The sequence below is a fragment of the Callospermophilus lateralis genome, chromosome 2 (assembly GCF_048772815.1).
Source record: "Callospermophilus lateralis isolate mCalLat2 chromosome 2, mCalLat2.hap1, whole genome shotgun sequence".
NCBI lineage: Eukaryota > Metazoa > Chordata > Mammalia > Rodentia > Sciuridae > Callospermophilus > Callospermophilus lateralis.
Genome location: NC_135306.1, coordinates 182,391,596 through 182,415,669, shown reverse-complemented (window position 1 = coordinate 182,415,669; position 24,074 = coordinate 182,391,596). Strand labels below are relative to the sequence as shown.

At 46.0% G+C, this 24,074-nt stretch overlaps 1 protein-coding gene across 2 annotated transcripts in view; it reads left to right on the top strand.

Annotated features, from left to right (window-relative positions):
* The first annotated feature begins 14,553 nt into the window (after positions 1-14,553).
* The window catches only part of Slc1a2 (solute carrier family 1 member 2), a 50,515-nt gene continuing 40,994 nt past the window's right edge, over positions 14,554-24,074 (top strand). The window contains exons 1-4 of one of the 2 annotated variants that reach the window (XM_076844339.1): positions 14,554-14,689; positions 16,378-16,530; positions 18,309-18,559; positions 23,396-23,561. In XM_076844339.1, coding sequence (XP_076700454.1) covers positions 14,560-14,689; positions 16,378-16,530; positions 18,309-18,559; positions 23,396-23,561 — 700 coding nt within the window. In that variant the 5' untranslated portion in view covers positions 14,554-14,559. The remainder of the gene's footprint in view (positions 14,690-16,377; positions 16,531-18,308; positions 18,560-23,395; positions 23,562-24,074) is intronic. The other variant, XM_076844341.1, reaches the window with a different exon arrangement.

Below are 24,074 nucleotides of genomic sequence, written 5' to 3'. Positions count from 1 at the left end.
AAGATAATGTACTATATATTAAAAAAAAAAAAAAAAACTAGGTGAAAGGATTTCGAATGTTTTAGCCATAAAGAAATGATAAATGTTGGTGGAGATAGATATGTTTAACCTGTTTTAAACGTTAAATAATGTAGATCAAAATATTACATGGAACCCCATAAATATGTACAACTTTTATGTTTTTATGTACCAGTTAAAAAAAATCCCTTCAAAGGTATCTGGGTGGAGAACATCAATAAACCTTTCCCCAGCACTGTCTTTGGGGAAAGTCTGAAGGGATTGATGGGATTTTGCTTATTGTTGTTGCTATATCCTGGTGCTAACTTGTCACAAAATGTAGTTGTTTCTCAAAAAAAAAAAAAAAAAAAAAAAAAAAAAGATGCTTTGCAGTATTCAGAGGAAAATTTTTACATTAAATATACATCCTTTCCAGAACATTCCCTTCAGCCACCGAGTTAAGCTAAATAGCATGTGTGGGGGTCAGGATTGTCAGGATGGTCTGAAACCATGCTGAGGAGTGATTACAAGCCAGAGGAGCTGGACACTTCAGCTAATTAGTTCCTAGTGACCTCATCTTGATGCCTTTGTGGCTACTATGGCTACCACTGGAGTCTGAAAGGACTTGTCCTGAAGCCACCTACATGTCCGACACATGTTGCTTTTCGTAAGTAAGCTTTGTGGATATTTGTGAAGAATTAGCAGCTTTGAGGTTGAGGATGGGTATGTTGGTAAGACTGTAGAATGAGAAGTTTGCTTGAATAAACAAATAAAATAAAAAAAAAATACAAAGCACCAGTCCCCCTTTCTACAACACACACACACACACACTAATTGGGACAATTGAAAGTCATTCATATTAAAGTCCTAGGCCCGTGTTGCCACTCTGTTGTATAAAAAGCAACTGTGCTTAAATGAAGACAGACACAAGAGACCACGATTCCCAGTTCTGAGCTTTCCTAGCTACTTGACAATGGGCAAGTTACCTAACCCTGCTTCCTCATCTGTGTAATGACTAAGAATCATTTCTTACGGTGTGCAAACTGTTTGTCTTAAAAGAGGCTACAAAATGCTCCTGTCTGGCCAGCCTTTACGGGCTGAGTCCAACTCCGCCATCTGCACACTCTATAAACTTGTAAAGAAGAGGCTGAAGTCATGTCTTAGTGCCTTAGCACATACTGAGTCATTACTCCAGAGGGTTCTAATCTTGGGACCATTGATAAGGAGATAGGCAGAGAGGAGGATGAAACCTACTCCGTCCCCGATGAAACCTACTCCGTCCCCGTCATCTGTAAGAATCAGAGTCAGTCGTTGATTTCTCTTCCTGCTTGGCCTCTGCCTGCTTTTAGGGAGGTGAGATCACAGTTCATTTACTTCTCTGCTCACACTTGTCCCCAGGGAAACTGCTCAAAGTTGTAAATTATGTGACAGATTTAGTGGTGACAACATGATTCACTCTGTTAAACCACACCATACCTACTTTGTAGTTGGGTGAAGAAATCTGCATTCCTTGTTGGGGATTTTGTTTGAGCATGTGGAGAAAGCTCCCATCTGTACAATACGAGGCACAGTGGGGAGGGGGCTGTTCACGTAACAGAGGCCAGGCAGGTGTGTACAGGGAATCAGGATAGTTTACTTTCCTCTTAACACTTCTTTCAGATAAAGAGCAGTGGAAGCCTGATGATACATAATTGACACTTGGTGTTGGTGTCAAGGATACAATAGGGACTCGTGGGGACTCTGGCATGCTGGAAAACTCATGCCTGACTAAAGGACAGTCACTTCTCAGTTCTAGCTGATGTTTGCTACTCAGGAATGTAGATTCCAGAGCAGCTATATTTTCTAGATATATTTATAAGAGAAGGGTGAAATCAGGATTTTGATGCTAAATCAACCAGCTTTTAAATGCTGTTAAGATTCAAATTTAAAAAGCAACAACATGGGCAGCCCTGGATTACTCTTGAGTTTATAAGCACTCTTAATGATAGCATGGGAAAGTCGTGTGGGGAATGGTACAGTGCTCTTCAAATTGTAGGTGACATTTACCACAAAAGACTCTCCTCAGAAGCAGCTTGCCTATTTATTCAAGTTTTTTTTTTTTTTAAATATTTTTTAGTTGTAGTTGACACAATACCTTTATTTTATTTATTTATTTGAGGATCAAACCCAGGACCTTGCATGTGCTAGGCAAGCGCTCCACTGCTGAGCCACATCCCTAGCCCTCAAGTTTTATCCTGTCCTTAAACTTCATTTATCAAGGAAGGAAAGTAGACAGACACTTTTACTTTCTTTCAATTACAGAGTTAAAACAAAGACCACTAGTGTTTAATTATGAAATACTTAAATGACTAACAATTTGCTAGAATTTACCATTGTAAATGAAAAGGTTTTGGAATTCATTCCAATCGCTTTATCATTAACATTGTTAACATTACTGCTTATTAAGCTTAGAAAGGAAAAAAAAAAAAGGAATCCTGACTTAAAAGATATTAGGCACCTTTCTGGCCCTCCAGACCCAAGAATCTGGATTCAACCAGCCACTGACAAAAAATTATTTGGAAAACAAATTGCATCTGTATTGAACAGCCAGACTCCTTTTGCCTTGTCATTTCTAAACACAGTGTAGCAACTGTTTACATGACATTCTCATTGTGTTAAGTATGGTAAGTGATTTAGAGATGATTTAAACATCAGGAGGGTGCATACAGATTGTCATGAAAAATGACATGTCATTTTATATAAGGGACTTTTGCATCCTCAGGGGTCCTGGAGCCAACCGCTCATGCATGCCAAGATCAGTTGTGTGCATTGGCTCAGGGTAGATATACTGTCCTTGATTCCAGGTCTATGGGACAGGCATTCAGACCAGAAGCCACCCTATGAGGGAATGAACCATGCAACCTGAGATCACAGAGGCATAAAAAATAGATTGGTGGCCCGGTAGAGGATTATTCAAACTAAGAACACTGAAGAATCCGCTGAGATTTTGGTTCTCATGGGTGAAGTCATATAGTCCCTAGACACCATGAATGAATAACGGAAGAGGACACAGCCCAATTGTGGATGATGCCGTTGGACCGGAGCAGAGCTCTGTGAGCCAGTCTCTCGATAAGCTACCAACGTGGGAGATGCGTGTTCTCTGTCAGGGGTGCCTGTCTGGGGTGACGATTCCCCTTCTGGAAGGCACAGTCTATCACTTGTAAAATTAGCATATCAGACTAGTTAAGCCCCGTGGGTAGTCAGTAAGCTGAATTGACTGGTGGAATCAGCAGGGACTGAATATTTAGTGACTGATCAATAGCCACAAATTTAATGGTTCATTAGAAGAAAACCAAAGTAAGCAAAGGCACAAACCCTTTGGGAGGCCTTGGAATGCTTCTGTCTGCAGTAGAAGCCATTTGGGGCTTGGGGTTTTCAAGCCTTTTAAACAGGTTATTGGCCAAGGAGAGAAAGATGTATCTTTATTCTGTGTTTAGCGAGGACCTCCCTCAAAGCAGGAAGGAGAGAAGAAGGGCAGATCTAGAAGACGCCTGCTGGCATCTCAGGGGGACTGGGAAGCAGGTGTCTGGTGCATACTGCCTCTCTGAACAGATTCCTAGAAGGAGCGATGAGTGGGTTTTGACAGGAAGCCGTCTCCCACCTCAACTCACAGGCTTATTGCAAACGTCAAGATAACGTACGGAGCACTTAGCATAGGGTCTGGTACCGCATCGGTTTTACGTTGTTCCTGTGACAAATTGCCATAAATGCAGAGGCTTAACTTAAGACCAATTTATCTTACAGGGGCCCGGGAGAGGATTATTCAACTATCTTACAGTTCTGGAGGTCAGAGATCTGACCAGGTTCTCACTGGGTGTCAGCAGGATGTATTCTTTTCTGGAGGCTTTAAGGAAGAATCAGTGTTCTTGCCTTGGCCAGCTTCTAGAAGCTTCCCACACTCTCTGGCTCGTGGCTCCTTTATCTTTAGAGCCAGCAATAGAGAGCTGAGTGTTTCTCATGCTGCTGTCTTTCTGGTCCTCTCTCTCTGGCTTCCCTCGTCCACCTAGAAGGACCTTGTGATGACTTTGGGCCCTCCTGGATACTCTGCCCATCTCAAGGTCAGCTGCCTAGTAACCTTGGTTCCACTTGCAACCTTGTGCCTCTTTTGCCATGTAAGTGACATGTCTACAAGTCCTAGGGATTCAGTTGTGAACATTTGTTGAAAGGGGCCATTATTCTGCCCATCATGGTACATAACACGAAGCCAACAAATGGTCTCTACTCATTAAGCTCCACCCAGACATGCTGAATGGGGATGGGGCTTTTTTTTTAAATTTGTCTTATTTGTTTAGTAAACTCTTTTTGGTTTTGAATTTTTTATTGGTACATAATAATCACACAAAATAGTGGGTCTTTATCTTTTTTTAGAGTAGTTTTAGGTTCACAGCAAAATTGAACAGAAAGACATATCTATCTCCTGTCCCCACACATTCACCACCTGCCACCACTGTTCACATCCCCTACCAGAGTGGTACGATACATATAGCTGATGAATCTGCACTTCACTATCGTATGAAGACCGTAGTTTATATTAGGGGTTGTCTTGGTGTTGTACGTTCTATGGGTTTGGATGAGTCTGGAATGGCAAGTGTCTGCCATTTTAGTATCTTTATAAAGAATATTTTCACTGCTCTAAAGAGTCCTCTGTGCTCTGATTATTTATTTCCACCCTCAACCCCTGGCAAGCACTGACCCCTTACTGTCACCATAGTTTTGTTTTCCAGACTGTCACGTAGTTGGAATCATACCATATGTAGGCTTTCAGATGGGCTTCCTGCACTTAGTAATGGGCATGTGTTGATTTCCTTTTATTTGACTTGCACGTATGGTTTAGGCCAAGATTCATGTCATGGGGTTCTTCCAGCAAATCCTGGTCTTAAGGAGGGGTTGAGAAGCTCCTTTGAGCTGGGGTGACAATGAATGGGTTGTTTTTTCCATATGGCTTTGACTTAAATCTGAGTCCTCTATTGGACTAGAAAGGGACAGGGCTTCAGGGAGAAATTCCAGGCCCCTGGGAGCTGCAAGGCCTTTGGGTGAACTCCGAGGAAGGCTTAAACATGCCTTAAAACAGTGTGGCCAGCCCTGGGAATCCTCACGATTCCCATGGTCATGATGATGACTTGCCTTCTTACTTGAGACAGCGCTGCTTCGCTCAGTCTAGAAAGAAGAGAAAAGGCACCTAGACCGATGGCTGTGCTTGAGGAAGGGAGAGCACTCCAGTGAAGAAAAGCGATCATAAGGCATCCCTGAGACACTGAGACGATCCCAGTGACTGAATACCCTGCTCAGCTCTGTCTGGTGCCCAAGGGAACTGCAGTTAATTTAGCCATTTCCTGATCAGCATCCCAGCTATACTCCCATCTGGGAGACCAGTTGGAAACGCTCAGCTTGGAAAGCTTCAGGGTCGAGAAGCAGCAGCTCCCCAGCCTGAGGGCCAAATCTAGAGCTCTTAGCCAAAGTGCTCCCCAAAACAGGATTCTGTTGATTCTTGGAAAGGGAGCAAGTATTCATTTCTCTGGAAGTTGAAGAACCACATTTTGGAGGGTCTACATTTAGAGATGTTGATGCTTTATGATTGGGTCCTAAGAAACTCTTCAGGGACCAGGGCATCTTCTTGTGTCCTCACTAGTTTCCTCCAAAGGCCTGGGTACCTGAGCCTAGACTGGTTCCTGGCGCCATCTTTGAGAGTGCTGGGAGCACTGGGACTGTCATGCCTTGAGCAGGTCAGCAGGACCAAAGCCACCAGCAGAGAAGGACCAGCCTTGCCCTGGTACTCATCTGCCACTTTCTGTTACTTGCTGATTTTCCTAACACAGATGTTTCTTGCATCTTGCAGGATGGGACTTTCCCACTTATCATTTCTGATCTCCCTGCTTTTATTTCTCCCTTTTCAGGTTTCTTAAGCTTTTGGACCACAGCTCTTTAAAACTGAGTGTCACATAGAACCTATGACTTGGATATATTTTTTATCTAATCATCCATCCATCCATTCATCCATTCATTCAACACACAGTCATCGAACATCCAAGAGCTAGGAGTGAAGCTAGGTGTGTGGGGGAGGGAGAGTTAAATAAGACAGTCTTATTCCTAAGAGTTGACCTTCTAAAGAGGAAGACAGGTGAACTGTGAGAGACGTCTAGAGAACACAGGTGATATGGTCACCTGCAGAGGGAGCATCCTTGCAGGTCAAGGAAGGCTTCCTGAGGGAACTCCTGCATGAGTTTTGAAGGAGAAATAGAAATTAGTCTTAGCAGACTGGGCCAGAGGGAGGGTAGGGAAGACATTCAGCTGGGAGAGACTGATTCAAAGCAATCTGCCATATTCATCTGGAAGTGAATAATTTTTCTGTGGCTCAAGACCCAAGTGCATTCCACCCAAGTCTCCCCAGTTTATTGGAGTTGTGTGAAGTTTCAGATGAAGTTTCATGTTGTTCCATGAACCAGAGGTGGGTAGCAATTACTTCAGAAGTGACATGTCTTTGGGGACTGGGCTGGCCAGCCAGTGTGCTCCTGGGCCATGGCATAATCTTTATTTTTAGAAGTGATTTCCAACTGGGGATGACTGAACACCCCACCCAGTCTCTCACCAGGTCCAAACACTCACTCTTCCTTGGTGTCTTATTTCTGTTTGGGGTGGTGAGTATTTATGGAAATGGGCCAATGTGTTGGGTCAAGGCTGGCTTAAGTCTGTCCTTTGGGAGTGTTTCCCAGAGTCCAGACGTTTTATATGGAAGGTTGTATTCCTGATGTTCTCTGTGAGATTGTCCAGGCATTCCATTGTCTGGGACATAATGGCAGTGGGGACTTCTTAGGCCCCATGCCAGCCCTTCTGGAACTTTCTCCTAGTAAAAATGACAAGCACCACTATGTTGACAAAGAGGTTTAGTTAAATTCAACTGTAGATAAACTGTCTTAGCAATCATTGTGTACTATTTTCGGTGTGTAAGTCAAAGAAAGGAAATTAAAATGGAATATCCACTGTATATCAGATACTCCATTGGCCCTTTCCTAAATTTTATTCTCAAAGGACTCTCTAATGACCCAAGGAGTTGAATGTTATTAAGTGTCTTGTCCAGCCATAGCTGGGAGGGGAAATTTAACTAAGAATCCAATGGCAACGTAATTATGTAATTACCTTCTGCCAAGTTGCCTTCTACAGGCTGCTGATCAGAGCAGGTGTTTTAACTACTGTTTTGGGGGCAAAATGCTTGCTATTTTTATGCATCCTTTTAGAATTTTGTCTTCTACTCCTTCTTTGCCCCTTGGGTGAGGACACCCAAAGGCCCAATCAGCTCTTTTCCTCAATATGAGGGGAAGAGTCCTCCCTCTCAGTCTTCATCTCGATTGCTTCTGTGAGTGCCGTCTGTCCAACTCCATAGGAACTGAATGATGTTGATGTTCTTCTAATGAGTTAGTGGTGAGTTGGTTGGTCCCAGTGAGTATGTTTACCTGAGTATGTCCCCAAGATGCGGACCTGACCATCTTAGAAATATGGACGTGAATTGCTCAAGGATGATGAAGAGTCAAGATGATGCTCATATCTGAATTCTAGACTGAATTCAACCCCAACCCAGCTTTACTGGCACTAGAAGGGCATGCTTCTGTAGCAGAGAGAAGGGGCAGAAATGGAGGCCAAGACCTAAAGAAATGGTGGTTGTCGGTTTGCTATGCTCTCTTAAGTCACCCTCTGCCTTTCTCTGTGCTTGATGTGATGCAGCCCCTGGGCTGTGCTCTTGTGGGATCCTGTGTCCTAGATGGGATCTACCTCTGTGGAAGTGAGTTTTAGTAACAGCTTTTCCCAGATAAAGAATCACAGAACGTTAGAACATGAAAGGATTTCTAATCTAACCAGTTTATTTTACAGATTAAGAGCCTATGATCTCAAACATAGAAATGGGCCAAAATCCAAACCTACATCCTGTTGATATTTCATATTAGGAGCGTGTTTGTAACCACCCACAGCGCTGTATCCTTCTATCTGTTATCAGGTGCAAGTGACTTTATGTCCATTTTATTTTGCACTATTTCTGAGACAACCAGTCAGAGGTAGCCCTGGAATTGGAACCCCAACCCCCTGACTTCTACTTTTGCTGGGTTTTATTTAGCTCTCTAGGTCTAAGCCCCTCATGACCTAGGGGAGCTGAAAACTGTGCTCTGTAGCCTGAGCCTCGGATGTTCAGGAGGAAGCTATAGAAAAGATGTATTATACATGAAGTCAGCGGGACCTTTTCAGAAATTATTTTTGTGGTTTTGCAAATGGACACAGTGACAGAAAACGAACAGAAGGGATTGAAGAGAATCTGGAGGCTGTGGCTCTTTCCCTTTCATTTGCAGGAACTGTGAGGATGCAGTAGCTGTCAGAAGAGAGACTTCTCAGCCAATAAACTCCTCTGTATGGTTAAGCCAGGGCTTATGGGATCTAGCAAGGGTGGCAGAGATGGCAGGCTGTCTTAGAGTTCCAGGCCCTATTACAGCAAGGATGGTGTTCTTAGGGATCTGGGGAAATCCTGGATGCAGGACAATAACAGCTGTGATCACTGTCACAGGTTGCTAGGTGTTCGGAGCTGATACCATTAGAATTTCCTGCATTCTTGACCAAACACATCTCAGGGGAAAGCCCCTGAACAAGCATTATTTTTGTTGCTGACCTAGTATCTCCCAAGAGCGTGATTTCTGGACATCTGTGTGACAATGCCAGCCTGACTGCAGAAGGGCTTCATTCCCAGGAACATCTGGACATCTGTGTCCTCCTCAAGTCCTCAACCTAGTGGGTGGGGAATCATACTTGTGCAGTGCAGGGGTGGGTGAGTGGCATCATTGCAGACCGCCATTGTCCTCTGGGCAAAACACACCAGTTGCTTTTAGGCTCCCCGGGGGAGTATTCCGTTGCCACCTCACGAAGCCAGTGAAGGAGGGAAAAAGAATTGATGCCAGATGAGGCTAAGCTGGAGCGTGCAGCAGGAAATCTGAATCCAATACCACCTCTAATGAGCCTGTTATTAGAGGCTCTTGGCAGAGCAAGGAAAATTGAATGCTAATGAAAAGCAGGTTCTGGGAATAGTTTAAAACTTAGCCATCAACCCCATTACCTGCTCCCTTTGTGTCACGGAGGAGGAGGATGATTCGCACATGAGCTGGGCTTGCCACTGAAACGGGGACTCACGTGGATTTGCATGTGAAAGAACTGGGCAAGGATCGCAAAATTAACAGCTGTTCAAATAATTTGATGCAGAGGCTAAGGCTGAAGGAAATTACAGGTTCATTGTTCAAGTTTTTAATTATCTCAACAGCTGGCCCTCAAATAGCCTGACTTTGCTGTCGGGTAGTAGAAGCCATTGGAGAGATCTGGGTGAGTGGGACCACGGAAACCTGCAGTGTAAAGGAATTTCATTGTACTTAAGTTGAAACAGAGGGGACCTAATGGTGTGAGAGAGTGTTTGGTCCTGTGGAGCTGTCGTACCCAGCCCTCCCTGGCTGTTCCAATTCTCTATTGCTTTGTTCCATCTCCACTGTCAGGGGATGTAGAAGGACAGCTTTAACAAAGGGATAAGCACCCACCCTTGCACTGACTTGCTGTGTTCATCCAGTAGGTCCTACCCAGACCAAGTCTTGCCCTTTCTGCTCATTGCCCCGGAAGCAAACCCTCAGGCTATCAGGATCTCAGGACTTCCATCTCTGTCCAACTCAGCTCCCTGTCTCTGGGATCGAGGACAGACATTGAAGCTCCAGAATATTCATGATGGCAATAGGACCCAGCAGTACTCATTTGACATTCATTTGAATCGGTGCCTGGGCTAAAATCCCACATGTGGACAGCAGAGGTTGCATCTGCAGGGAGCTATAGGCTCTAGGATGGGTACATCGATTTCCATATCCTGTGCATTCCATTTTTTTGCTAAGCTTTGGACAAATTTCATTTATAATTTCTTATTTCTTCCAGGTCTATGTTCAAATGTCCCCTTATCACAGAAACCTCCCTTTGGCCACTTGAAGTAAAATCACACTGCCTTCTCACGTGTTACTCTCCATCTCCTCCGACCCTCTGCCTTGTCCTTACTACCACTTGCAATAGATTCGTCCACCGATTTGTTCTCCCACTACAATGTCCACTCCTTGAGAGTAAGGGCTCTGTCTCTTTTGCTTATTGCACTATCGTTAGCATGTCCAACGTGTGAGGCCTTTATTATGTGCCCAGTAGAAATATGTGGGATAAAAGCAAGACTGGGAAGAGCTTGCTCAGTGGCACACTGCCAGCCTGTCTGTAGAAGGGCCTCATTCCCAGGAGAGAGCAAGGCACCCATTAGGGTTACTTTTCAATTCTTGATTTCTTTAGCCAACATTTATCGAGTACTCAGTATTAGGTATTGAAGAGCTCCATCCTACTCTCTCAAGGCTTATCAACTGGTGGAGGATGCAGACATTTACATTAAATCCATTCTTTAAGATCCACTTCAGAAATCAGTCACTCCCGAGGGCCTTTCTTGAACATCCCTTCTGCCTCTCCGAATCTGGATTAGGCATTCTTATGATTTTTTATAGCATCTGTGAAGTTTTGTCATGGTCCATTTGGAAACCAGCAAGCACAGTGCAGTGTGCTTTCTAAGCCTTTCCTTATCAGTAAAGGCTTCATCAGAAGGATTGTTCCTTACTCATTATTGAATATAAATGCCTGATAGATAAACAATAGTCAATAAATATGAGTCAGCTATTATTACTGCTGCCCCTGTATGCCTTCAGTAGCCAGCATTTATTTAGCTGTGTGAATGCATTTTAATAGTACCTGTTTTTCTGAAGGTGTGTAGGTTTAGAAGCAGCTTTATGTTATGTTTTGTTATATCTTGCTATTCTCTATAATATTCTCCATTTCAGGCTCTCTTTGTGTTCTGGGAGATGCAGTCATTCAACTGGTATAGAATTTTTGCAAAGAGTTTTCAGGGGGTTCCTTGTGTCCCCAGCTGTGAGTTGGAGCTCTGATTTATTTTAAAAAATTGTTTTGATGTGCATATGTCAGGGACTCTTAGAAGCCTGGAGAATCTGTTTATTTCAAGAGGGGCAGTTATGGGAATTCTCTCAATAAATACTTGTGGGTTCGTGATATTTTGATGCTGCCACTTTGATGTGGCTGTTTTGATTCAGGGACATTTTGTCATGGCCTCGAAAGCAAACCCTTAGACATGCAGCAATTTTGTGTAGCTAAGAAATGTGCACAACAGGCACCCAGCCACATCCCAGGGCTCAGGGTTGGGCGCCTATGTTAACCTAATATTTGTGTATTTTCATTTTGACATGGCTGTTTCGATGCCTGAGGCTTTCATTACATCATATGGATCTTACCAGAATGTTTGCTTTAAATATTTGCTTGTCTCACTTGAATATCGACCATGTGCCTGATTCTAATTTCCATGGCAGGAGGGATGCAAGCAAAGCAGAAGGCAAGGAGATCAACAATCTCAAGGGGCCCCCGAGCTTTGCCAAGGGCTGGCTGAGGGAGTACATTCGCCATTGCAGAACGCATGCTACCTCTGTTCTTGTGGGCTGTTTCCTGGTTTAGAGCTTCACATTACAGTACTGGCTGGAGAAATGTTTAAGAATGGAAAAAAGATCCCAATGCAAACACAGAAATATGGTCTCTCCATGTTAAACAGATCATTTTGATCATTTGCTCCTGCTGTCTTGCAAAAGCACTTTTCCTTCTGTTTCCCATGGTGATGGGAGGACGTGGTATTCACTACTCACCGATCAGAAAGGCTCTGGGCCGCAGGCTGGGAGAACGATACCCTATTTTCTTCTTTAGGTGATCTGAGGGATCATTAAACACATATGCCAGGAGTCAAAGGTTGCCTCAGACCTTGACTAGAAATAGAGGCCATTAAGGGGAGGTTGAGAAGTGTTTGTTCTGACCAATGTTTTTATCTGAGTTTTCTACCAGATCATGCAACATTATTTCCAACTTTAAAACATTTTGGTAGCAAGTATATTAAGTGGCCTGTTATAAAAAAAAAAAAAATAAACCTAAGTCATCATCTTTGGGTCCCGGATCTTAACTCTGGGACTGGAAACTCAGTTCTTGATGGAATGTGGTACCACTGAATAAGTCGCCCGAATTATACGTCACCTTTGCCATGAACTTGTCGAGAACGGTCTCTTCCTCCCGTTCCCTAGAGAAGGGAACTCCTGGGTGATGTACCATAAAGCATGCCTGTGCTTAATTTTCACAAGGTGTAGGTACCAGGCCCTTCTTGCCACACTCCACACAGTGAGTGAGTGACAGAGTCAGGATTTTAAGCCACAGCGCTCTGACCCTGAACCCTCGCTCTTCCCGTTATTACCAGTCTATAGATTGTCATGGGCTCCAAATGAGGGTCTGTCCAGGCTGTGGTGAGACTATCTGGGGTGGGGGTAACACTCTGGGGTCTTGGAAGGCACTGTCCTGCCATCTACTGTCATCCGAGATGGAGGCCTATCCTTCTAGGTATTAAGGATCCCCCCACCCCTCTTGTCAAATGAGGTGGTTGTAAATGGCAGTTGCAGAAGTGTATTAAGTTGTTATGTCAAAGTAAAAAAACTGTCACCCCTCGTGCCAATGCCCAGGCTTAATTGTGGAATAGCAGGGGCCTGGGCCTGTCAAAGGTGGGCAAGGAGCAGCTGCAAGGGCAGCCTTGCCTTGGTCCACCTGGGGTTTGTACAGAAATGGGCTGAGCTGCAGCCACAGATGGAAGGGACCAAAGTGCCTCTCAGATCCCTACATATTTCACTCTGTGTGGCATTGGCCTGTGGCCAGTTTGACAGTCCTCATTATACAAGTGACCTTCTAAAAGCCCCAGTAAACTGAACTTTCTTTTAGCTGAATAAGCTAGCTTTTCCTATGGGGTGTGGTGGGGTAAGGCTTGGGTTATCAGTCTCTGTAACTTTTCTGTGTCCAGGATGGGGAGGGCTAGAGCTTGGAGGCGTTTTCATCTTAGCCTAACTCAGGCCGTGACGCTCCTGAAATCACCATTTGGCTCTTATTTAAAGAATGAAAGAGCGATTGTATATCTTCTTCTGCAAAGTGTCTGTTTAGTTCAGATATTCAACTTCTCTAGAAATTAGAGAAATGCAAATTAAAACCACTCTAAGATTTCATCTCACTCAAGTCAGAATGGCAGTTATCAAGAATACAAGCAATAATAAGTGTTGGTGAGGATGCAGGGAAAAAGGCACACTCATACATTGTTGGTGGGACTGCAAATTGTTGCACCCACGATGGAAAGCAGTATGGAAGTTCCTTAGGAAACTTAAATTGGAACCACCATTTGACCTAGCTCTCTCATTCCTCAATCTATAGCCAAGGGACTTAAAATCAGCCTACTATAGTGACACAGCCACATCAATGTTCATAGTAGCCTAATTCACAATAAATAAACTGTGGGCCCAACCTAGATGCCCTTCAACAGATGAATGGATAAAGAAACTGTGAGATACACACACACACACACACACACACACACACACATACACATACACACACACACACACACAATGGAATATTACTCAGCATTAAAAGAGAATAAAATTATAGCATTTTCAGGTAAATGGATGGAGTTGGAGAAGATCATGCTAAGTGAAGTTAGCCAATCTCCAAAAACCAAAAGCTGAATGTTCTCTCTGATAAGTGGATGCTGATCCATAATGGGGGAGTGGGGGTGTGGGGAGAATGGAGGAACTTTGGGCAAAGGGGAGGGAGAGGAGGGAAGGGGGCATGGGGGTATGAAAGATGGTGGAATGAGATGAACATCACTACCCTAGGTACATGTATGACTGCACATGTGGTGCGACTCTACATTTTGTACAACTGGAGAAATGAAAAGTCTTGCTCCATTTGTGTACAATGAATTGAAATGCATTCTGTTATCACATATAACTACTTAGAACAACAGCAACAAAAAAGAATGAAAGAACTCAGGTTTTAGATCCAGACTATCTGGATTTGCATCTCCATTTCCTTTAGGCTTTGCAACCTTAGGCAAGTTAGTCTTTGTAAAGTGGAATGGGGATGCTTCTCCCCCACCCCCAGGATGAGCATGTGGGGTCTCTTGAAAACCTGATCACAGCTTGTAGTCTTCTTTTCTCTACTGCAAGGACCCAAGGAAATGGGAGTAAAAGCATCAAGCACATAAGTGCTCCAGGTGTCCTACTGTCCTGCTTACAGGTGAACTGGAACTCAGCATGCCCTGTGTCACTTTTTTTGGGGAGGAGGGGGTGGTTACCGGGATTGAACTCAGGGGCACTCAACCACTGAGCCACACTGAGTTGCTTAGAGCCTCGCCTTTGCTGAGGCTGGCTTTGAACTCGAGATCCTTCTGCCTCGGCCTCCTGAGTCACTGGGATCACAGGCGTGTGCCACCACGCCCAGCCTGCATCACTCTTGTTTTTATATGCCCAGCTGTGCCTGGGGGAGACTCCTTTACCTGAGCCTCTGAAGCTGCACAGGGAGGTGCCCACTGACTCCACTCACCACCGTCCCTTCTGTTGCAGTGCCAACAATATGCCCAAGCAGGTGGAAGTACGGATGCTTGACAGCCACCTCAGCTCAGAGGAGCCCAAGCACCGATCTCTGTGCCTGCGCTTGTGTGACAAGCTGGGGAAGAATCTCCTGCTCACACTGACGGTGTTCGGTAGGTGCCAGACGCCACGTCGCTCTCTCTTCTCGGGGCCTCTCCTGGCTCTGCAGCCAGCACTCTTACAAGAAAGGGAACTGCGTGCTCTGCCCAAGGCCTGTGGCCTAGGCAAAATCTTTCCCATCACCTACTCTAGCCATTTGTTCTGCTTTGGACTCTACTAATCCTCAAGTGTCAGGCATAGGCTTGTCCTATGGGTGTGTTAGCACGCAGATTCCCAGGCTACACTCATGGAGACCATCTGAAGTGAGCCCCTAGACTCTGCACCTTGGCAAACCTTCTAGACAATTCCAAAGAAGGTGGTCAGTGGATCACATTACCTGCATCAAGGCCAATGGCTGCAGGAAACCCCACTAGAAGGGCTCCCCAGGCGCCTTCTGCAGATCATCAACTTAGGTTCACTGGGCACGTCAGCCAACGAGAGCAGCATGCAAGAAGCACATGGTGAAGCATTGATCTGCTTCATCTTCCTCCTGGCTTCAGGCCACATGCTGTGATTGTTCTTCTGTGTGGACTGTTGCTAAAATCTTGGTCTTCAGGTTTCCAACCAGGGTTTTTTAAACCTGGGGGTAAATGGCAGTTTCTTGCAGTGACAGCCACACCATTTCTCTTTGAAATCCCTCCCTTGTTCTCCAGCCCTCACTTAGCAACACAGAGAGGCGATGATGGCTCATCCTCCCCACCCCTCCCACCCACCCACACACCCTCCATCTGTGGCCCAGCCTGTGAGCCAGTCATCCTGGATGCCAGTGGACCAGGGTCAGGATGGAGAATTTGCCATGGCTCATTTCACTTAATAATAGGAAAACCATAAGTGTGGTTGGATTTTCCAAGGGTTTCCCTGCATGTAAGCAGATCTCATTCATCCTAGGACTTCAAGTTGGATAGTACCATTTCCACCTGTAGAAGAAAACGTGACCAGGCCTTCAGCCTCATTGGTCTGTCCACATTCTGGAATTTACTCCCAAAACCTCACACCTGGAAATGCCTCCCCTCCCTTCCAGCCCGAGGTGCTGTGACCTAACTTGTGGGTTCCACAGCAGTGTGTAGGGTTGGCCACCCTTGTCAGGGGTCTGAAGTTTTGCTCCAGGGGATCTGTGGGTTTGTGAGGCTAAAGCCTCCTGCCAGCATCTCTGATGGATGGGGTTCCTCCCATAGTCTATATTTTCATAGATCATGTAAAAGGGTGAGCTATAGGAAGTTATTGGAAGCCCCCGCCCCCGCCCCCCGCCCCCTGCCCCACCAGGGGACAAAAAAGAAACGCATAGTATTTTGGTCAGTCATGTTCATCTTATCTGGCCTTTGGTTAAGGAGGAAGACACATGCTTCGTGCCAAGTTGAGTGGCCAGACCTGGGCTGGGAGGAGAAGCCATCTATGCTTGAACAGTCAATATCTTCAAAGATGGTGGAACCAGGTCTTTTTTTTTTAGCTTGCATAAAGCCTTGAGAAGGCTCCCCTGCCTCTCCTGGAGCTGCCTGTTGGAACGGTTAGCGCTCCCCAAGGGTCTCTTGCTAATTGTCAAAATCAACTTCACTTACCTCGTGTTTTTATTCCATTTTATTCATCTTCTAATAAGGCAGAGCATGAGAAAGTTGGGTATCACTGAAGTTAAGTTCTAGAACTATTTATTTTTATCTGTGGCAAACAATAAACTCAGTCTGCCCCCCACTTTCCTTCCTCCCAGGTGTCATCCTGGGGGCAGTGTGTGGAGGGCTGCTTCGCCTGGTGTCTCCCATCCACCCCGATGTGGTCATGTTGATAGCCTTCCCAGGGGATATCCTCATGAGGATGCTAAAGATGCTCATTCTCCCTCTCATCATCTCCAGCTTAATCACAGGTAAGCCCCTCTCTTCCTGCTGATGGACAATGGAGATTTTGAATTGACTGAAGAATCTCAGTTTGGTTGAGTGAGCAAATGTCTGTGTCATTTCACTTTAGAGCCTCCTTTTCCCAGTCTCTAAAATGGAGATAAGCAATCCTAAAAAAAGAGAGTGCCTGCTATTTGTTGGTGGACCCATCTTTCCCTGTAACAAGACAAGAAGGAAACAACTGCGTGTTCAAAGGGGTGATATCTCTAGTGATTTTAAGTTCTGACATGCACTTTTCTCAATTTTCTAAATTGCGTTTTGTTCAGAAACTGATAAAAGTGTGAGATGGGAAAGGACACTGTATTATTTAACTTGGCATGGACGAAGGTGCACATTAAAAATAAATAAAATGCTAATATGAAAGCCCTTTGAGTTTCTCAGAACAAAGATATCCTTAATGGATGTCATCATGGTTGCTTTTTGTTTTTGGCTGAAAGAATTCATGACTTTATTTGAGAGAATTATTTTCCCCCCTCCGTGGGCTTATACTGATTGTTTCCTCTTGCCACGTCCTGTTGTTCAAGCAGGGAAGACGTTAGTGTTAAGACTTGCTCGGAGTGAGGTGACCTTGAAGAGTTCCCTTCTTTTTGGACTGTTTGCCTTATGAAGGGAATGAGGCTCCAGCAGCTCCAAGAGATTCAGATGCTAAGCCAGGGTTTGCTGCACCGTCTCGCAGCGGGTTGACCAGTGAGCCCGCTGAGCAGGAGGACTGGAGCTCAGGATTGAGTGCTCAGAAGCTAACCAGGGTCTCATCACTCAGCCCTGGATTAAGTGAATCTGTTTTTTACCTTCAATGTTTTCCAACAAACCAAGAAAATTATTTTTTAAAAAAATGTTCTCTGCTAACAGATGACCAGCCTGGTAAGGAAACCTGGCCTCTGTCGCCCAGAATTAGACTGTAGGTTGTAAAGGGAAGTAGGTCGTATGTGGGTCAACTCGATTCAGAGAAGTTCGCATCAGTGACTTCCTCCCCCACAGCAAAAAGAACGGATCCCCAGAAAAGGGCTCCATCCTCTGCCTAGTAAAAGCAGGAACTGAAACCAGGAAATGGACAGTTTGAAGAAACAACTAGAGAAAAACCCAGTGAAGGCTGGAGTTTTTGTGACTGGCTTGGAATTTTCTCTCACCTCCCTTCGTAGAGCTGAGGGCCACAGCTGGCAGCTGCTTTGCCAAATGCTCTTCAAGTCCCAGGAGGCCGGGGATGAGGACCACCAGCCTGCACCTCAGGGAGATGAGAGGGCTGTGCTCAATCCCCGTTCTCCTCTCTGTTTCGATGGCCAGTAATGTATTCCAAAGAGACTTCGAGTATAGCATGGGTCGACCAACTTCTTATTTTCCTAAATAAGGACCTTAAATAATAATAAAGTGAAACACTGGCAGGTACCAGCACCATCACTCTACAGAAAGTGCCTTAAGGCCACAGAGTAGAAAGGGCAGAGTGTCAGAATTTAAGATGGAATAGATTCAACTTTAACTCACGACTGTAGACCAATAAACATGTCGTGACCGGCCACTTGCAAACTCTGAACTGTATGATCCCTTACTCTCTCCAGTTCTCCAAGAATCTCAAAAATATCCTTGGAAAATAGAATTGTAAGTTGTAGGATAGGTCAGATGTTTAGTGGTTGGGGTGTAGTTGACCCCTGATGCGTATGAGTAACGGGAAGCCAAGGCTTAGAGACGTGCAGACGTGGAGCCTTAGCAGAAGCCTGGCAGCATTAATCCTTCTGGGTTTCTTTCCTCCCAGGGTTGTCGGGCCTGGATGCTAAAGCTAGCGGGCGCCTAGGCACGAGGGCCATGGTGTACTACATGTCCACAACCATCATCGCCGCCGTGCTGGGGGTCATCCTGGTCTTGGCCATCCACCCTGGCAATCCCAAACTCAAGAAGCAGCTGGGGCCGGGGAAGAAGAACGACGAGGTGTCCAGCCTGGACGCCTTCCTGGATCTTATTCGAAATCTCTTCCCGGAAAACCTGGTCCAAGCCTGTTTCCAACAGGTAACCTGAGGTTCTGATTTTTCTCTCTTCTCCAAACTTCTGAGTTATCAGGAACTTCGAGAGAGGCCATTTCCAATGAACCAACTCTGGGTAGCAATTTTCTTAATATTTAATTATCTCTCTCCAGGCCCAGGGATTGGATGAAGTGGTCTGAGGCAGATCTTGGGATTAGAGTCTCATGTTTTTTTTTTTTTTTTTTAACCTTCCCTTTTCTCCTGCTCTCTTTGTGTGTGTGTGTGTGTGTGTGTGTGTGTGTGTGTGTGTTGGTTTCTTCTTTTGTCTCTTCCTTTCTTTTTGCTCTGATCTCTGAGTTGTGCCTGAGCATATTTTAATCAGTCTTGTTTACAACCCTCTGAAGCCTAGTAGTTCTCAATCTTGGCAGTAAAACAAACCTCCGTGTGGCACTTTAAAAAAAGTACAACTACCCTGCAGAATCAGAATTTTAAACCCATCTTTAAGATGGATGGGTGGCTTGTATATTTTTTTAAAAAGCTGTGGAAATAGCACATGCGTGGATTGTGAAAAGTTTAAACAGTATAAGAGGGAGAGAAAATAAAAACTAGAAGCTCCCCTCCCCCACCCTAGAGCTACTTAGGTTGAAAATTTGTTTCTTTCCATATATATTTTTTTTTGCCACATAAGCACGTGTGCTTGAACTTAGAAGTTCAACCCAAGTGCAGTGTGTTACATGCACCTCTTTCTTTTTCATGATTGTATTATATTTCTATGGTGCAAATTCCTAGAAATCAAAATGCGCTGCCAGAAATCTTGGTACTTTAAATTGGCTGGATATTGCAAAGTAACCTTACAGAAAAGGGTTGAACTATGTATTCCTGCTGACAGCACACATGAATGTTTTTTTTTTAAAAAACGGTGACTTTTAAAAACAGTTGATTCTGCCAAGTAGAACCACTGAATAACCACTGAATCAGCTGCCTAGACTCTACTGGCTTATTTTCTGTCCCCAAGGCCAGAAGCTTAGGTTAGAACTTACCCGAGTTCCCAGCAGCCCAGGGAGGGGCGAGGTGCCAGCCACTGAGCCTCTGTCAACCATTTCCAGGGAATCACAAAAGAAGGAACTTATGAGACAGAAGGAAAGTCTGTGTCCCCAGTTGACCCCAAGATGCAGTTGCCAACTTCTGCTGAATCCAGAACACATGTGTTCTGATCTCAGATGCTATTTTACAAAGAAATGATAAATATTTGAGTGACAGATGCCCACTATCCTGACTTGATCGTTATACAGTGTATACATTATCCAAACATCACATTGTAGCCCATAAATATCTGTAATAATTATATTAACTAAAAACAAAGTAAAACTAAAAAAAATGCTAGTTTGTTGGTACATGTAGCATGGACCTGTATCTGAGGAAATCATTCCAAGAGGGGAAGTATAATGGGAACCACTAGAATTAGACTGGAGAAGAGGGTGCTTTCTGTGCCCGCCCCCCCACCCCCCGCCATTGTGTCATGTGCTTGCCCAGCCACCAGCCAGCTTAGAAAGATGAAATTACTTGCTTCGGAGTGACAGACGCAATTGGCTGCCAAGTCTATTCTTAAGATTTTGGAAGGAGCCCTCTGGAACTTCTGGAACTGTAGCTCCTGGGAGCTAAGCTAGGAGGAGACTCTGGAGGGTCGGAGCGTGGGAGGTACTGGGAAGGACAGAGCTGGGCCTCCCTCCCTCCTGTGCCTGCTGCTGTGCATCCAGATGCACTTCCTCTCAGTCTGGAAGGCAGGCCCACGAAGCAGTCAAGCCCTTGGAGCTGTGGTTCCCATCCTAAAATGAATTTCTGTGATGTCCGCTGGGCTCATACTCAGGGACCCCTCTAGCTGATAGACAGTCTTTGCAGATAGCTGTCCATGGCAAAGGCCACCATCTGTGACCCTGAAATAGAGGAATGCACTATTCTCTGCCTCATCCTGGCTTGGTCCTACCCTCCAGTGACCAAAGTCATATGAGAACTGAGCCTTAGTCTCTAACTCAACCCAGGACTAGAGTTCCTTTCTGTTCGGACAACCTGAGGAATAATAGTGTAGAATCCTTTACCTCATGGAGCAGATTCCTTTAGCCTGAGTAGGAGGAGGGCCTTGGAGGAGAGGAGGCCATTCTTATACAGCAACATGGCCTTGCTGAGAGATGGGGCAGGAGAGGCCCCTCTGTGCCCATGAGTCACAGCAGGAGTGGTGTGATATGCCGGTCTCCAGTGGAGCAGGCTTCCTGATCAGAGAAACAGAGACATAAAGAGGAAGAAAGGGAGCTGTCCCGAGCGAAGGCTGCCTTACCCAAGGACCTGGCTTGCTGGAGTCAGGCCCTGGGTCTCTGAGAGCAGGGAGGCTTCTGGCTTGGTGTGTAGGACTGACGGGACCAAGGTGAGGTTTCCAAGGGAGCAACTGGCTGTGACGTGTAGCTTGGCAGCACAGCTCCAGTCCAGCAAGAGGCCACGCAGGATCTTTTCTTCCAGGGAACTCAGCCAATGCCTGTGGGCTCTCTGCTCAGAATCGGATGCCATAGGAATGAGAGAGGAGGGCGCAGCTCCAGGGCTTATGCATATCCAGGGGGAGGGAGAGAGCCCCAAACACACCTCAGGTGAACACACAGGATAGGTGCCTTCTGAGGGCCAGATGACGTGGGCTGAGTAGTCACTAGGGGAGATATTTGAACTGAACCGACAGGAAATCAGAATGAGCTGGGCCTGTGGGAAGCTGGGAGGAGAGCCTTCCGAGCTGAGGCAGAGGCCAGTGGGTGGTGTTTAGAAAGGAGAAGGGAGGCCAGCGTGAGGCCACTGGGTTGGGAAAGAGCAGGAGAAAGCCCAGCACAGGGGGACCTGGTAGGCCAAAGTCAGGTGGGGTTCTTCTAAGAGGGCTTGAGCCAGGGAGATGACTGGTTTTCTATTTAAAATAACAAGAAGAACAAAATAATGAATGTGGCAGTTATGGAACTATAGGCAGCTATGACCGTAGATGGTAGGTACACAAGAAGGAAGGTGAGTGAGTCAGCAGGCGTGTGTGTGTGTGTGTGTGTGTGTGTGTGTGTGTGTGTACTGGGGATTGGACCCAGGGCACTCTATCTCTATGCTACACCCCCAGTCTTTTTTTTTTTTTTTTTTTGAGACAGAGTCCCACTAACTTTCTGAGGCTGGCCTTGAACCTGGGATCCTCCTTCCCCAGCCTCCCGAGTTGCTGGAATTCAAGGCGTGCACTGCCACACCTGGTGATTTTGCAGCTCTTAAGCTGGGAGGTGAGGGTGACTTGGACTCAGGTCGACTAGAGCTGACATCCATGTGGGGTTGTCCACCCCAGACAGGCTCTGTGTCTCTGGGACTCAGGCAGAGGACTAGGCCTGTGTTTCAGTGTTCCCGTGTCCTCAACTTCAACTTCAGTTCCTGGCCTGTCTATTTGGAAGCTGGATTTTGGAGTCAAGCATAATACCTTTTGACCCCTGCTTCCGTCACTAACTAGCAATCTGCTCTGGGGTTGGCCACTGACAGGGACAGTAGGTGTCAAACCTGGAGCGCCTGGCCTTCTACCTGATCCCTGCAGCCACCGTATGTCTGGGCCAATGACCATGGCTACCTCTAACACGAGCCCAGGCTTCCTTTTGCCTTCTCAAGATAGGTTGTCAGTTTTCTTTCCTGGGAGCCTGATTCCGCTACTCATGGAGGCTTCCCCTCTGACTAGTCCTGTGTCTCTCTTTCCTACCGCCATCGCCCAGAGCAAGGTGCCAGTGGGCTGCCTCTTCTCTCCTTGCACAGCCTGTCCCTGCCCTAGCGCCTGGGCCAGGCTGAGAACAGAGCACCGACTCATCTCAGAGCATGCTGGCCTCTCTCTCTCCCATTTTTATCATCTGGTCAACTCAGCGCTGTTGGGCCCAGCGGCAGGAGGATTGGGTCCGTCTAGTCTAACGTACAGCACAAGTAGAAGGAGCGACCTCAATCATGGTCGGCCATTTGAGCTCAAGTCCCAGCTCTGCCAGTGACGATGACGTCTGAAGATCACTTGGCTTCTCCACGCGTCCTCTTTCATATCTATTCAGGTTCAGCCATCTGTCACCTTCTGCATGCCAGCTCTGACATTCTAGGATTCTGCCTGAGTTCTATTTTAATACCCTCGGAGGTGGTGCTTTTGGGGGCTCAGATGTGAGTTTTCACAGCGGTCTGTGTGCAAGGTGCCTGACACCTTTAAAAATAGGGCCGCTGCCCGGATATCGAGGAACAGCATGGGAGGTTCTTGGGGGCCATCTGCGTGGAGTGACGTGGGGAGCACTGAGCTAAGGACAGTGACCAGTACTGCCCAGAAAGAGCAGGTTTTCTCTCACCGAACACAACATTCAAAATACAAGCACATGCTCCTGCCGTGGTGGCTGCGGGCAGCTGTCACACCTGGGGTCCCGATGGACACCCTGGTTCTGGAAGGAATCCAAAGTGAGAGTTGGCTTTTGATGACTGTCCGACGGGCAGGGAGAACCACCTCGCTGGGTCTCCAGCTGGACATTGGATGTCCCTGAAGCCAGAGGCGCAATCATGGTAAAGAAAGACACCCTTCCCCCGACTTTCAGCTTGCATTCTGTCGCATAGGACAAGCTAATTCCCAATTCTGTGATTATCTTGAGATAAAGACAGTTGTATCCCAAGGTAAGTGTGTAATAAAATATCATTTCTTAAGTACAAACATATGAAATAGTCTCCAATTCTCATAACCTTGTTTTGGCATTTCTTCATTATTTTTAACATATGGGACCCTTAAAATATGAGTAGCCAGGTTTTTGGTGACCTTTCAGACCAAATCTTATCTGTGTGCTTTTTTTTTTTGTTGTTGTTGTTGTTCCTCCATTAGATTCAAACAGTGACAAAGAAAGTCCTGGTGGCACCTGAGTCAGAGGAGACCAATGCAACCAACGCTGTTGTCTCCCTGTTGAACGAGACTGTGATGGAGGCTCCCGAGGAAACGCAGATGGTTATCAAAAAGGGCTTGGAGTTCAAGGACGGGATGAATGTCTTAGGTAGGCAAATTGATGGTGGGGGTTCCTGGCCCCGGGGAGGCACCTCTGCCTGCTGGACCAGCCTTTCCTGAGGTTCAACCTCCTCTCAGCAGCTCCACCTCCCTCACACCTTTTCAGAAAATTAACTCTGCTGACCTCTAGGTGGAGCAGGAGGCTCTCTCTGGGGAGCAACCTGAGTCTCTCTGGGACTGGAAGCTGATAAGAGCCAGGGGAACCGGGCTAGCAGTCAGGTATGGGAAAGAGGAGGGGGCTGACATTCACCGGGCTCATTCCCTGCCTCTATGATGTTGGCAAGTAATCTTATCTGAATCTCCATGTTATTTCGTGACACATGCATTTCTTTCCGCTGCCTAAGTGTTGTTTGGTGCTGCCTGTCTGTACCAGTGCTGTGCTGGACAAGGTGTCGCTACCAGTATCTTGGAGTATTGGAGTAGGGCCCCAGGGGCTTTGCAGATGATCTATTTAACTTTCTGGAATTCCAGGGAGTGCTTACCGCCAGCCAGGTGCCTTCTT